Source organism: Elephantulus edwardii, unplaced genomic scaffold (assembly GCF_000299155.1).
Source record: "Elephantulus edwardii isolate Elephantulus edwardi_28Jun2011 unplaced genomic scaffold, EleEdw1.0 scaffold00011, whole genome shotgun sequence".
NCBI classification, from domain to species: Eukaryota; Metazoa; Chordata; class Mammalia; order Macroscelidea; family Macroscelididae; genus Elephantulus; species Elephantulus edwardii.
The window spans coordinates 20,656,530-20,672,555 of NW_006399761.1; the positions used below are offsets into that span (position 1 = coordinate 20,656,530).

The 16,026-nt window shown below is 42.9% G+C and overlaps 1 protein-coding gene and 1 pseudogene across 1 annotated transcript in view; both read left to right on the plus strand.

The window, feature by feature from the left end:
• The first annotated feature begins 1,881 nt into the window (after positions 1-1,881).
• The window catches only part of PEX13 (peroxisomal biogenesis factor 13), a 35,109-nt gene continuing 20,964 nt past the window's right edge, over positions 1,882-16,026 (plus strand). The window contains exon 1 of the mRNA XM_006880945.1: positions 1,882-2,002. Within this exon, the coding sequence (XP_006881007.1) occupies positions 1,911-2,002 (92 nt within the window). The 5' untranslated portion in view covers positions 1,882-1,910. The remainder of the gene's footprint in view (positions 2,003-16,026) is intronic.
• On the plus strand, positions 6,471-6,806 carry LOC102846305 (annotated as a pseudogene).

Consider the following 16,026-nt stretch of genomic DNA (forward strand, 5'->3'; position numbering starts at 1 on the left):
GCAGCTTGAACTTCTGCCTTCATCACCATAGGCTCTGGCTCAAATGCTATTTCATTAAATTCTTCTGTATCTGCCAATTCCTTTTGATACAATGACTCAGTATATTCCTTCCATCTTCTTTTGATACCTCCTGGATCATTTAACATTCTGCCTAAAGCATCCGTTTCATATAATCATTCCCATAAAAACAAAATTTTATCACTCCAACAACTTTACTAAAAGTGTGCAAAGTCACACTTCACACTGCTTACAAGAATGGTTATTAAAATGCAAATAGGTAGAGAAAAAAGAAAAACAATTACGAGAATAAGTTGAATACACCTACATGGAATTTAAAAATGTATGACTCAGCGACCCAATGAACAGATCTGAACCCTGCTCTATCCTGTGCCATCTTCACCATCTCTGACAGCCTTGAGCTCATTGCTGCAGTCACAGTGTCAATCCACCTGGTCTAGGGTCTTCATATTTTTGCTGACCCTTAACCTTTCCAAGCATGGTTAAGAGCAGCAGGTTCAATTTAATGAGCAGCCTTGAAATGACAAGCTTTCCCAGGGTGCCCGAAATAATTTTGTATCATATTAAACTTTTTATCTTTCAAAGCGAGCCCTGGGGGATTTATCCCACGCGATAAGGTGGAAAGTTTTTTTGCTGTGTTTTTGTAAATCGTTATCTATCTTTGTTAAAATGTTCGCTGTTCGATTACGTATGCGTTTCACAGCAAAAGCTCTGTAACAAGTGATTGCAACAGAACCTCCTCCCACGTGTAAAAGGATTCCTCCCGGGATTTCGTCCCTCTCCGCCAGTCAACAATAAATTGCCCAGTTTCGAGTTCACCAGGGGACATGTAGGACTTTCTTTTTACCTGCTTGGACAATTACATCAGAAATCATTCATGGCCAATTAAAGAGCAGGGACCACCCAAACAGATCAGACTTGAGTTCTACTTCTCGAGATGTTTTAAAACTCATTTCCACACAGAAGGGAGTCGTTCGTCCTGTGGGATGGGGGTTTGCAGAGGTCCAGGGAAGGGGGGGGGGGCAATTTCAAAGAGCTACAAATACACTCAGCAGTGTAAACTATCCTGGAGTCTAGAAAAGTTCATCTCTAGGTCTAACCTTGATTTTTCTCTTTTGCCAAGCAAGCCCTTCCCCCCCTTTGGCCAGGTCCAAGAAACTTCCTACTTACCCTTTCCTTGCTAACAAAGACGCTCCATCAAGAAGGAAACGACCCTTTCCATCCACACACCTGTCCCCTACCCAGTCGCAGCCGCACTTCAGACCTCCCCGCCTCACCTTCTCCCGAGATGCTGCAGACCGAAATTAACCCCTTCCAGCCCTGGGCCGGAACGGGGAAGACTAAAGACAACGCACCCATTGCACCTTGCAATTCTGCTCCCCCAGGAAACGAGAGCTCTAGAGCGAACCAGGCCCACTTCGCGAGGATTGAATGAACTTTCTCCTCCTGTTTGAAGGGAAAGAGGGATCTGTTAAACCCGAAAGCTTGGACTTTCGCAATGTACCCCATTCACCCCCGAGGTTTAGCAATGACTGAGACAGTCACCTTCGGCCAGGATCCCAGCCCCAGAGCAGCAGAAGAGAGACTCAGATATCTAGGCATCGTAGCTGCGGCCAGAAATATCGATGCTTCTTAACATTCAGGTTTAGCATGATAATTCTTTCTAGGGAAAATAAAAAGGAAGGTTTTTTTCTCCCATGGATGGTTGCCGACCTCTTGTTGCCTCGTCGCAGCTGGCAGAGAATCCCGGCCTTGTAATGGCCGGAGAGCAGGAGGGGGCGGGGTGGAGGGCTCGGCGCTCATCTCATCATGCCTGAGTGTGCGCGGTGCTCGCGGATCCGGGCCTCGGACCGCGGAGAAGCCGAGCGGGAGCGGAGCGGAGGTGAAGGAGAATGGCGTCCCAGCCGCCGCCTCCTCCCAAACCCTGGGAGACCCGCCGAATTCCGGGGGCTGGGCCGGGGCCGGGACCCGGACCCACTTTCCAGTGAGTGTGAGATTGTTAGGATGGTCCGTGTGGTGGGGCCGGAGCTCGGGGGCTGGACGGGGCCGCGGGAGGGAGCGGTTGAGGCCGTTGATGAGGGTGTTCCTTCCCACGCCCGGCCAGCCGGTCACTTTGGGGGAGTCAGCCTTGAAGCGGGGTTCCGTCGAGGGGAATTTCGTTCAACAGCTCGCTTGCGGCATTTTCTTTTTCATGGTATTCCTAGGAATTCTCTGGCCCCCGGTGCTTGGGGAGAAAGGGACTGGGTGCTACTTTCTGAACGTCTTGATGGAACTGCTGGAGTTTCTTTAAGCTTTACATTGTGTTTTGCAGTAGAGGATGGCATGTGCCCAGTACCCCGGGCAGCGCCGGGGAGCAAAGTCTCCTGAAAGCTTTTCACTTCCTCTCGGGAAGTTGGTGAAAGCCCAAAAGGTCGCTCGGAAGCCACTGGCAGCCGAGCCTTTGCGCTGCCTGTGTGTGTTCGGAAGTTGGTGTGTTTTGGGGTTGTTGGGGTTTTTTTAGCCTCACTCAGCTAGTGTTTTCAGATTGAAATTTTGGAGCAGCAATTTTAAAGCGCGAGATCTGGACCTACGAGTAGCCTGTTTTGCAGAATTGCTTCTTCTCCTGCTCGTTTTTATCTGTATCGAAGGATTCTACGCCTCACAAAAGATTAAACTAGAATAGTTTCGTGTGTGTGTGTGTGATCTGATCATTTAGTTAAATCTCTAATGCGAACAGGATTTTTGAAAGAAACATTCAAAACATACGGAATTTCTAATATTCTTACGTTGTTGTTATGTGCCGTCGAGTCACCTGCGACTCATAGCGAACCTATGTACAACAACCCTAAACTCTGCTCTGTCCTGTGCCAATCGCACTGTCTCTGACACTCCCATCCCGATTATCCCAGTCACTGAATCAATCCACCTCCTAGAGGGCCTTCTCTCCTGCGCCTTCCCTCCACCCTCCCAAGCATGATGTCCTTCTCCAAGGACCGGTGCCTCCTCACAACATGTCCAATGTATGTTAGACGGAGCCTCAGAATCCTTGCCTCCAAGGAGCCACCCGGTTTAACCCTTTCCAGGACAAATCTGTTTGTTTTCCTAGCAGTCTATGGTATTCTCAATACTCTTCTCCAGCACCACAGCTCAAAGGCATCAATTCTGCTTCTATCCTCCTTGGTCATTGTCCAACTCTCTGATGCATAACAAGTGATTGCGAAGACCATGGCCTATATCAAACGCACCTTAGTCTCCAGAGAGACACCATTGCTCTTCAGTACTTTGGAGAGGTCCCTAACAGCAGACTTTCCCATGGCAATGCGCCTTTTCATTTCCTGGCTGCTGGTGCCAAGACTGTTGACTATGGAGCCAAGCAAACTAAAGCTGTGTACAATCTCAATCTCTTCACCATCCATCCTGATGCTGCCAATTGGTCCAGTGGTGAGAATCTTTGTCTTCTTGACATTGAGCCTCAATCCATATTGTAGGCTGCAGTCCTTGACCCTCTGCAGCAGGTGCTTCAGGTCCTCTTCAGTTTCAGCAAGCAGGGTTGTGTCATCTGCATAACGCAGATTGTTGATAAATCGTCCACCAATCTTGACCCCACATTTCTCCTCATAGAGCCCAGCCTCCCGGATAATCTGTTCTGCATATAGGTTGAAAAGGTATGGAGATAGGATGCATCCCTGGCGTACACCCTTCCCAATTTTGAACCATGCAGTGTTCCCTTGCTCTGTTCTGACGACTGCTTCCTGGTCCAAGTATAGGTTTCGCATTAGCACGATCAAGTGTTCTGGGATTCCCATTCTTCTCAGAGTCAGCCACAGTTTGTTATGATCCTCACAGTCAGTATTCTTATAGATTATGAATTTCTTCATTTCAGCCATTCTTGAGCACAGTAGTTCATTGGTTTAATCATCAAAACCTGACAAGTTGTAAAGGGAGTTTTGAGGACCTGTTATTGAGTCAACCCCGTAGCTGACTCTCTTAATCACAAGGGAGGAGATTCCCCCTGCAGAGCTGGTGGCCTTGATCCTTGTCTCTTTGGGATTGCAGCACAGTTTCTTGCCCCTAGGCCACCAGAGCTTCCATGATGACCTGGTAGTAAAGAATTGCACTTGCCAACCCGCAGGTTCAAACCCACCACCAGCTGTTCCGCAGGAGAAAGATGGGCATTCTCCTCCTTTGCTGTTTACAGCCTCTGACAACTCCCTGGAGGGTCAGCTATGAGTCCCATAACAACAAGTAATAAGCTTTAATTTTACTTTTCAGCTGTAGTGACACTTTCTTTTCTTTTTTTTTTTTATGGAGTGTTTCTGACTTTTTAAAAAAATTAGACTGGTCTTTTTGAGGGAGATGTGATTTGTGCATCTGTTAAACTTGGTTTTTAAAAATTTTATTAAAGATTTTGAAGACTTAGAGATCTACAACCAGTAACCAGTTGCAGCCGAGTCGACTGATTCCTGACGGCCAGTTCGGAACAGAACTGAGCTCTATAAGGCTTTCAAATGCTAGTTCTCTTTGGAAGTTGATTGTTACGCCTTTGTGCTGAGGCCCCTCTGCATCGACTCGAACCTCCAGCCTTTTTGTTAACAGCTTGTAGAAAGTGAGGTAATTAATTCACCAGCCACCTTTGTTTTGTTTTTGTTGTTGCTGTAAACCATCATGTCAGAACCAACTCATAGCTGACCCTCCAGTGGATTTTCAGAGACATTTAATCCCACGAGAGGAAATTGTCCATCTTTCACCTTTAAAACCCTAATATTTTGTGAATTCACAGATGTGGTTTTTTTTTTAATGGAAATTTAATTAACAGTTAAACTTTCTCCTTTCTCTTTTTCCAGCAGTTATGCCAGTCCCTGTCTGATTTTTATTGTACCTAATAAGGTTTTTATACCTAATACTTAAGTTTATGTGCTCATTTACTGTGTATTATTGCGTGGTACGTTATCTAACTGAGTGAGTACACCAACTCACCAACTCCTCACTTACCTTCTCTTTGTCCAACATTTCACTTTATGACCAAGTGAAAGTGCCTGTTTTGTGCAATGCTGACATGCATTTGGCAGTAGTGAACACCTGGGTTCAAGGCAAGAGCAGGGCTGGCAGTGATGGGTGAAGTCATGTGTCTCTCTGCTGGGCCGGCCTTCTAAGTGCTCTGGCAGTTAAGTGATGCAGGCTGCGGCCATTCTGTTTGTGATCCAGTCGTCTTCAGCCTCTGTTTCCCCATACTCCCAATTTCTGCAAAACCACCTGGACTTTGGGACCAAAGTAATAAATGAGGAGTTGGGTATGACTTCAAATACATATCATCCTGAAAAATTTTTTTTCCATGAACTGTTAGGAGTTTTTTTAGTTGATTTGTTGAGCTGCGACTCTTGTTCACATTGAGGCAGTTCTGACTTTTTGAGCCTCACGTGGACAGAGAACTGCAGTTGTTCAGAAGCTCTTGAGTCCATTCCAACTACTGTTTTTGCTGCTAATAACGGAGTAGTTAGGTTAACTGTTTACGTGACCCAGGGATTCCTGAATGGACTATAGTTGCATTGTTGTCAGACGCTGTTGAGAGGTGATTTCAATTTGTGTTACCTCATGTGACAGAAATGGCCCATTGGATTTGCTAGGCTGTAATCTTTATTATAACTACTGTAGAAAATCATTAATAGAAAATTACGTCCTTTGTTAATAGCATTTATTCGTTCTCTTGGTGGATGTTAGATGATCAATTTGGGATATTTTTGTTTAATATTCCTAAGAGTGCTATAGTGAACAGCCTGCCTTCTCATTCCTGCTTGCAAGACATTTTCTAAGATTAAATACCAAGCCACCCCAGCAACAATAGCAAAGTTCAACAGGGCAGCAAAGAACAAATGCTGGTGAGATTGTGGAGAGATCGGAACTCTTATTCATTGTTGGTGGTAATGTAAAATGGTATTCCCTCTATGGAAAGGCATCTGGCACTTTCTCAAAAAGTTGGCAACAGAAATTCCATTTGACTCAGCAACTTCACTACTGGGAATATACCCTAAAGAAACCAGAGCCACGGCTCTGACAGATGTCTACACACCCATGTTTATTGCTGTGTTATTCACACCCATGTTTATTGCTGTGTTATTCACAATAGCAAAGAAATGGAAGCAATCCAAGTGCCCATCAACAAACCAATAGATAGAAAAACTGCAATACATTTACACACTCTGAATGTTACGCAGCCTTGAAAAACAATGGATTCGTAAAACATTACACAACATGGGAGAGCTTGGAGGACATTATGCTGAGTGAAATACCTCAGTCACAAAAGGACAAACACTGCATAATGCCCCTCTTATAAAATATGACAGACAGAGATGGAGGAGGTGGTCGAGAAGTAGGCTTCTGCTGTTGGGCTTCTGTCCGCTTTGCGGCGGAAACGCCTTCCGCGCAGGACATCAATGCAAGCCTGAATAGGAAAAACAATTCTTTCCACCTAAGCCATGGCTTATCAGTTATACAGAAATACCACCTTGGGAAACAGTCTTCAAGAGAGCCTGGATGAGCTCATTCGGTCTCAACAGATAACCCCTCCAACCCAACTTGCTCTTCAAGTTCTCCTTCAGTTTGATAAGGCTATCAATTCAGCATTGGCTCAGAGAGTCAGGAACAGAGTCAATTTCAGGGGCTCTTTAAATACAGACAAATTCTGCGATAATGTGTGGAGTTTTGTTTTGAATCATGTTGAATTCAGAGAGGTGACAGAGCTTATTAAAGTGGATAAAGTGAAAATTGTAGCCTGTGATGGTAAAAATACTGCCTCCAATACTACAGAATGAATGGGGAGAAATGGCTTTTTTATGCCATCCTCTGTTATTACTCTTGGCTTTTTGAAGAGAAACTTAGAAGAGACTTTTTTAATTTATTCTAGCAATGCAGAAATTACTCCATTGTGCTGTGCTGTTGGAGAAGTCCAGTAGAAAGCTCGTAACTTTAGCCGCTTCCATTCACGTACTATGCAGCATGAAGAAACCAAATTTTTTTTAATAACAAAACAAAAGTTATTACCTTCCTATAAATATTCTTTAATAAATGAATTTTAAGACATAAAAAAAATAGGACAGACGGGACTACTGGGGAGAGATTGGAGAAAGAGTGGATAGATAATGAACACTGCATCAGAACAGATGAGGGGAAGAACTGCTTGGAAGGAATATAGGATTAGACATTATATGTATGAGAACATAAGGGGTGCAGTGGGGGAGGTGGGAAAGGATGGGAGAAAACGATCAATAAAAAAAGAATAAATATTATTAAAAAACAAATTAGTGATTAATTTTATAAACATAATGCATAAGAATGACTGTATAAAGCAGTATGAGTAAAGGATAGTGTGAAACATAATATACATGGATTTTGTAAAGTAAACCAATAAAAGAAAATTAGATAATGATAAAACCAGTTGCCATTGGGTTTATTCTGAGTTGTGAGTCTGTGTTTTACAGAGGAGGACTGTGCTCCTTACGGGTCTTAATGACTTGGAGAAAGCAGCCGGGGTTTCTTCTCCTTGTCCTCAGGGCATTTGCATGGGCAGGCTGTGGTCAGTAGCCGACTGCTCAGTCCTTCACACTGGGAACTCCTTTACATTACTGCCTTGGCGTTGCTTGGTGGGATTCTTCAAGTCAGTTGCACACCGGCGCCAAGGTGGTTGTATGCCAGTTTCCACGTCCACTAACTGCATTCAGTTTCTTGGCCTCCTCACCAGCCCTTGATAATGTTATTTATTAGATCTGGAGTTGCTGTGTAACAGTTGTGAAATGATATCTTTTCATTTGTGCTTTGCTGTTGAGCTGAAACCAACTTCCAGCTCATCTCCCATTGGGTTCCCTTGGCTGTGAATCACACTGGACGGGATTTTCCACCTTTCTCCCCAGGAGTACAGGCAGATGTGAGCCGCCAGAGAGTCTGCACCAATTTTGAAGCATTCACTAACCTTTTGAGGTGATTTTTTTTTGGTTTGTTTGTTTGTTTTGGTTTTTTTTTCTGTTGATAACTTCTGGCCATTTTCTCCTAGCTTTACCTTTACCTTTGTTTATAAATTTGTAGGCTACCATATGGTAAGTACTAACCCTTTTACTAGTGTCTTTCAGTCTGGGCTTGTTTTTTTCACTTTCTTTGCATTTGATTGTGTTCTTTTCTGTTGTACAGAGATTTTTATATAGTAAAACTTGTCAAACTGTGTTTTAGTTAAGAGAACCTATGTACTGCAGATCAGAAAGATATTTGTCTACTTTTTAAACATCCTGCTTTTCATAGTCATCTCTTTAATCTGACTGGAACTGACTTTCATTATACAAAAATCAATGTGAAGTAGAGAATCTAAATTTAATTATGAATAACGAATTGTCTCGCAGCATCGCTGTTATTGGTGGCATTAGGTGACGCTGCCCATGAACAGCAGATTGAAACTTGGTCCTGCCCTGCTCAGTCCTCACAGTCTGCCCACGCTTGCAGTTACTGTCTCAGTTCATCTCCTTGAGGGTCTTTCTGTCTTTCAGCAACATTAATAATGTGGTGCTTCTTGGAAGAGGGATGGTGGAACTCCCATCTCACACTGGACATAGTTTCAAGAGGGACCAGTCCTTGGAGAAGGACATCATGCTTAGGAGGGTGGAGGGTCAGCACAGGAGAGGGAGACCTTCAGTGTGGTGGATTGTCACAGTGACTGTTTTAATGAGGTCAGGTGTGTTGGAGATGGTGAGATTAGCTCAGGATAGGGCAAAGTTCAGAGCCCTTGGTCATAAGATTGTTATGAGTCATAGTCGACTCAATAGCACATAACAATAATAACTTAAGTACTTAAGTATTCTTTTTAAAAAATATGTAAAAATATATCAATTATTTGTTTATGTATTTACATATATATATAATTGTTGTTGTTATGTGCCATCGAGTTGCTTGCGACTCATAGCGACCCTATGTACAACAGCCCTAAACTGCTCTGTCCTGTGCCAATCGTACCGTCTCCAATACACCCATCCCGATTACCCCTGTCACTGAATCAGTCCACATCATAGGGGGCCTTCCCCTTCTGTGCTGTCCCTCCACTCTCCCAAGCATGATGTCCCTCTCCAAGGACCTGTCCCTCCTTGCAACATGTCCAAAGTATGTTAGATGGAGCCTTAGAATCCTTTCCTCCAAGGAGCAGCCCGGATTGACCCTTTCCAGGATGAATCTGTTTGTTTTTCTAACAGTCCGTGGTACCCTCAATACTCTTCTCCAGCACCACAGTGCAAAGGCACCAATTCTCCTTCTATCCTCCTTAGTCATTGTCCAACTCTCTGATGGATAACAAGGGATAGCAAAGTCCATGGCCTGTATTAGACGCACCTTAATGTCCAAAGAGACACCATTGCTCTTCAGTACATTGGAGAGGTCCCTAACAGCAGACTTTCCCATGGCAATATGTCTTCTAATTTCCTGGCTACTGGTGCTGAAAGTGTTGACTGTGGAGCCAAGCAAACTGAAGCTGTGAACAATCTCAATCTCTTCACCATCCATCCTGATGCTGCCAATTGGCCCAGTGGTGAGAATCTTTGTCTTCTTGACATTGAGCCTCAGTCCATATTGGAGGCTGCAGTCCTTGACCCTCTGCAGCAAGCGCTTCAGTATATATATATAAAATACACATACATATATATGTTGTTGTTATGTGCCGTCGAGTTGCTTGTGACTCATAATGACCCTATGTACAACAGCTCTAAACTCTGCTCTGTCCTGTGCCAATCTCATTGTCTCCGGCACACTCATCCCATTTACCCCAGTCACCGAATCAGTCCATCTCCCAGAGGGCCTTCCCCTCCTGCGCCTGCCCTCCACCCTCCCAAGCATAATTGTCCAGCTCTCTCAGTCAGAGAGCTGGACAATGACCAGGGAAGATAGAAGGAGAATTGATGCTTTTGAGCTTTGGTGTTGGAGAAGAGTGCTGAGAGTGCCATGGACTCCTAAGAAGACAGACAGATTCATCCTGGAGAGGGTTAAACCAGTCTGCTGGCTTCATCTGACACATACATGTACAAGCAACAATTAGAACATCAAGTTTTCAAATGGTATCCAAAGCCATGTAATACTCAGGTTAAATTTTGGTTTTATTCAGGTTATCCAAAAATTGAAAAACATTTCTTAGAGAAATTAAACTAGGCCAAAATAAACAAAATGGCACTGCTGGCCTACTGGCAAACTGCAATTTCAAAGGCATGCGGTTCAAATACACCAGCTGCTCCATGGGAGAAGGATGGGTGGTCTCCTCCTGTGCAATTAACTGCCTCTAAAAACCTGCTGGAGAGTTTGGGTCAGTTCCAACTCAACAGCACACAACAACGTATCAGTGGAGAGGAGTCACTGATGTTAAAATGTCGATTCTGTCCAAATTGTTTATCTAGAAATAGCCTAAAAATTTGGGGGACAGTTTTGATGGGTATATAATACTTAGTTGACAACTTTTAATTCCATATTTCATTTATGTGAATCTGATTATCTTCTTGATTGTGCAGTTTCTTCTGAGAAATTAGTGCTTAGTCTTACTCATTCTCCTCTTTTTTGGTTTTCTTTCAGGATCTATCCCACTTGAGGGTCACTGAATGTATAGTTTGCTTCTTGGCTTTAGATTTTTCTCATTTTTCATAATTTTGGGAAGTTTTCTTCTAATGAATCTTCCATGATTTCCTCCTTTTTTGATACTTAGGTGATAAAAGTCACAAACTTTAGGATCACTTGTAATTTTCTCACCTATGTTTTCTATTCATGAATCATGAGCAAACATTTTTGTGCTATTTGAGCTAAAGATAGATGGACGATTCCTCACTTAAATTCTGGATATCGGCAGTTCTCAATTTAGTATTAAATTGTAGTCCTGGGAGTTTGAAACTAAAAGTAATTCCTCATAGCTTGACCCACTTTGCACATGAATCAAAAAATATTGAATCCACATTGAAATTGCAGTTTTGTTATTTCACCTTCTTTCATGATAAATGAGTGTCCAGGTGGACATGTAATACCACTTCAGCCATGTAGCCCACCTTGAGGAGCGAACTCAAGGTCTCTCCTTGCTGACTGATTAGGATTTATGAGATTATTTCTGTTCAGGCAGGGGAGAAAACCAGTTCTTTCTGGTGGCTTGGTGGGTAAGGAGTTGCATTACCAACCTAAAGGCAGGCAGTTTGAATCCACTGGCTGCTCTGTGGGAGAAAGATTGACAGTTTCCTCTGAAAACCTGCAGAAGAGTCAGCCAGGAATCAGTTTTGACTCAACATCATCTGACAGAATAATAAGGCAAGATAACAATATTTTAAGTAAATTTTCAGTCTCCTCCTTTCCCTGCCGTGACTCTCGGCCCTGACACATGATGTTGCCCTCATATTAGGACTTCTCAGCCCTGGCTTTTGTCTCCTTAACCAAGGAAGTCTATCAAGAGCTCTGCTCAGCTTTTCATCTTGTCTCCAGAATTGGCTGTCTTCCCATGAGAAAGATTTCAGAATGTCAGATGTCTAGATTTTTTCCTTTCTCTGTAAATCCTCAGTGCCTTGTATTTTGCTGATGCTTTTTTTTTATAATTTTTTGTTTTTATTTTTTTACAGAGGTTTTGGATTTCCACTCACCCATTGCCACAATTCTCTCCCCGCCCACCCCTCCCGACCAGCTCTCCGAAGAGAGAAAAAAAAAGAAAAAAAATCCTTCATTAGTATACAATTCCCACGTCCCTCCCCCCCCACCCCCATCCCGAGTACACTTCTCTATGCAACTGCTGATGCTTTTAAATGGTCATTTTTATGTTTTATAGGATTTTTTTGTTCTTTTCCGTAGGAAGATTAATCTGATTTCCCAGCCCACTCTTAACTCAACATGAAGTGTAAATTACTCGTTCCTAAATGCTGGATTTCCTCTCTGCTTTGTTTATACTGCAACTGCTGTTCTTCTCATCACAGTTACAAAATTGTTTCTGTGACAGTAGACGTCATGTCCAAGATTTCAAGTGGTTCTTTTGCATATCTGGGTATTTTCATTTCACGACTGTTACTGCCTCTTTTATCTCCTTAACCATTGTGAATATATGTAGAATCTTGGTTGAACTGTTGTATAAAATTTGTTTTCCCCTAGGAGAATTTTGGCTCTTCCTGTTGATTTTTGTTTGCTTGGTTTCTTAGTGTTTCTTTCTTCAAACCTTTGATACTTAGGATGTGTTTGTTCTGAGTAGGAGTCTCTCCTTTCCTGCCTTCTACAATCTCATCTCTGTTGAGCAGGTTTCCTGTTATCTCTCCTTGCTCCCTGCACCCAATTGCATGAGTAAGAATCTGATGTGAAAACTGGTTTAGAATGCCTACTGCTGTTTTCACTGGCGTATAAACCAATTTTGATACCAGATAAGGCTGACTGAGTCACTGGATCTGTAGTTAACTTGTTTCACATCTTGGCCTTGAGGCTCTATCAGAGTGCTCCCTATTCTGAAGTAGAAAATTTCTAAAACGCCTGAACCATGTTGTGTTGTCAGCCTTTCTTTCCCTTCCTGATAGCTTTTTTTTTCCCTTCATTTATTTGAATGACAGTTTCCAAACCATACTAGGTTTTCATTCAAAGACATTTTTGTTTTATAATGTTAATTGTTGTTGTTATGTGCGCTCGAGTCACTGTTTTGTGCAGGTCATTGTTATGACCTGCAACTCATAGTAACCCTGTGTACAACAACAGCTCTGAAGCCTGTCCTGTCCTGAGCCAGTCTCACTACTCCGACACACCTACCCCATTACCCCAGTTACTGTATCAGTTCATCTTGTCTGGGATCTTCCTCTCCTGTGCTGTCCCTCCACTCTTCTGAGCACGATGTCCTTCTCCAAGGACTAGTCCCTCCTGGCCATCATGCCCAAAGTATGTGAGATAGAGCTTCAAAATCCTAGGCTCCAAGAAGAAATGTGGTTTCACTCTCTCCAAGGCAGACCTGTTTGTTCTCTTGGCAGTCTGTGGTATGTTCCAGACTCTCCTCCAGACCACAACTCAAAAGGCATCGATTCTTCTTTTGTCATCCTTAGTCATTATCTAGCTCTCTGATGCCTAGCAAGTAATTGTGAAGACAGTGTCCTGAATCAGGCTCACCTTAGTCTCTAGATTGACATTGTTGCTTCTGAGTATTTTGGAAAAGTCCCTGACAGCAGATTTTCCCAGTGCAATTCGTCTTTGGTTTCCTGACTGTACGAGGAGTGTTGATTTTGGAGCAAACTGAACCTGTTAACAACCTCAGTCAATCTCTTCTCCATCTATCATGATGCTGCCAATTGGCCCACTGTGAAAATCTTTGTCTTTTTCATGTTGAGCTTCACTTATTTTTTGTAATCTCACTTCAATGACCAGGGAGACCCAACCCAGCCTCCAGCATGAACTTGTCCCACTTGAGTGGAGCACTTGTAGCTCTGTAGTCTGTGGTGAATTGTGCTGCTAATCCAAAGGTTCAAATCAACAGCTGCACAGGGGAAATATGGTCAGTCTCCTTCCATTGTTACTTAGAGCATCAGAAGCCCGATGGAGGGTCACTGCTATACTTTGGAACCAATCTGAAAGCAGTGAGTTTGCGTCTGTTTGATTTCTCTGAAGCCTGAGTCCTGGAGCTCACTATCTGCTCTGGAACGTAGCAGGTCCATCGCCTCACCTCTCTTCTCACATGGCATCTGGGTACGGCTCCATTTTGTTTGTTTTATTAACTGCGGGTAGACCTTTTTGTTTTTCACTCTGGTAATACCTCTCCAAAGTACTGAAGAGCAGTGGTGTCTTTCTGGAGACTAAGGTGCGTCTGATACAGGCCATGGTCTTCACAATCACTTGTTATGCATCAGAGAGTTGGACAATGACTAAGGAAGATAGAAGGAGAATTGATGCCTTTGAGCTGTGGTGCTGGAGAAGAGTATTGGGAATACCATGGACTGCTAGGAAAACAAACAGATTCGTCCTGGAAAGGGTTAAACCGGGTGGCTCCTTGGAGGCAAGGATTCTGAGGCTCCATCTAACATAGTTTGGACATGTTGTGAGGAGAGACCGGTCTTTTGAGAAGGACATCATGCTTGGGAGGGTGGAGGGACAATGCAGGAGAGGAAGGCCCTCTATGAGGTGGATTGATTCAGTGACTGGGGTAATCGGGATGGGAGTGTCAGAGACAGTGCGATTGGCACAGGGCAGAGCAGAGTTTAGGGCTGTTGTACATAGGGTCACTCTGAGTCGCAAGCAACTCGACGGCACATAACAACAACAACAATTGCTTTGGAGCAGTGCTGCTTCGTGAAACATGAATAAACATTATCTGGCAGTTCTCTGACACTTTTTAAAGCTTTATTTCATTTTTTAATATTGGGTTCAAGAGGATAAAATGTAACATATTCCTAGGCCTTTGTTTGCAATACTGTCCTGCAAGGCAAAATTAAATCTTCTGCCTGGGTTGGAAAATAAGCATTTGTAAACCCAAATTTAATGTTTACTATGGTTTGGCAAGAATCATGAATGGATGTTGAATCATTGTATGAACATTTGTTGGAGAATAGGGCATTTGCCTGGTACCACAGTCATCCCACAGACTTTTTTTCACACTAATCACAGATGGAAACTGTATTTTAATAGAATAAACTGACAGACATCACCATAAGCAAATAATCAAATGTAGTATCACTGAAGAGGTTGTCTAGGCATTGTGAAGTTGCTGAGTCAAATGGAATTTCTGTTGCCAACTTTTTGAGAAAGTGCCAGACGCCTTTCCATAGAGGCGAGACCATTTTACATTCCCACCAACAATGAATAAGAGTTCCGATCTCTCCACAATCTCACCAGCATTTGTTCTTTGCTGCCCTGTTGAACTTTGCTATTGTTGCTGGGGTGGCTTGGTATTTAATCTTAGAAAATATCTTGCAAGCAGGAATGAGAAGGCAGGCTGTTCACTATAGCACTCTTAGGAATATTAAACAAAAATATCCCAAATTGATCATCTAACATCCACCAAGAGAACGAATAAATGCTATTAACAATAGCATATTAATATATAATAATATAATAACAATAGCATAATAATAAGATAGGAAGTAAACATCATCATTTATGAGTAGTTCCTTCTAGAAGTATAAATTTGATTCAGATCAGGCCTCTGTTTCTAAACTGCAGTCTAATAATAGCTGAAAGGAATATTTTTGTCGTGTACCATTGAGTTGGAACCAACCCATAGCTGGCCCACCAGTGGATTTTCAGAGTCAGTTAACCCTAACCCTAACCAGGTTTAGGAGAAGTGGGGAGGAGACTGCCCATCCCTCTCCCACAGAGCAGCTGGTGGACTAGAACTTTGTACCTTTTAGATTACAGGGCAGTTTTTTTTTACCACTAGACCACCAGAGCTCTCTTTAACTGTAATGAATACACATACAAATTAAACACCATTTTTGGGAAACTCTCACTGAGAATGTGAAACATTTTATAAGAAATTGGACTCTAAAATAGAAGTTTTTTTTAAAAGTAGGTTAAGAACACTTTACAAAACAACTATGAGATATCATCTCACCCCAGTCAGAATTGCAAAATTTAACAGAACATCAAGCAACAAATGCTGACGAAGTTGTGGAGGAACTGGAACCCTTATTCACTGTTGGTGGGAGTGTAAAATGGTGCAACCACTGTGGAAGGCGGTATGGCGCTTTCTCAAAAAGTTGCAAAAAGTGATAGCATTTGACCCAGCAATTCCACTACTGAGAATATACCCCAAAGAGACCATAACTGACATCCAAGCAGATGTATGCAAACCCATGTTTATCACGGCATTGTTCACAGTAGCTACGAGTTGGAAGCAACCTAAGTGCCCATCAACAAATGAATGGATAGAGAAGCTGTGGTACATTCACACAATGGAATACTACGCTACATTGGAAAACAAAGAACTCGTGCAATATTATTCAAATTGGTGACCCTGGAGGACATTATGCTGAGTGAAGTATCTCAGTCACAAAAGGACAAATACTGCATGGTGCCACTGTTGTAAAACAG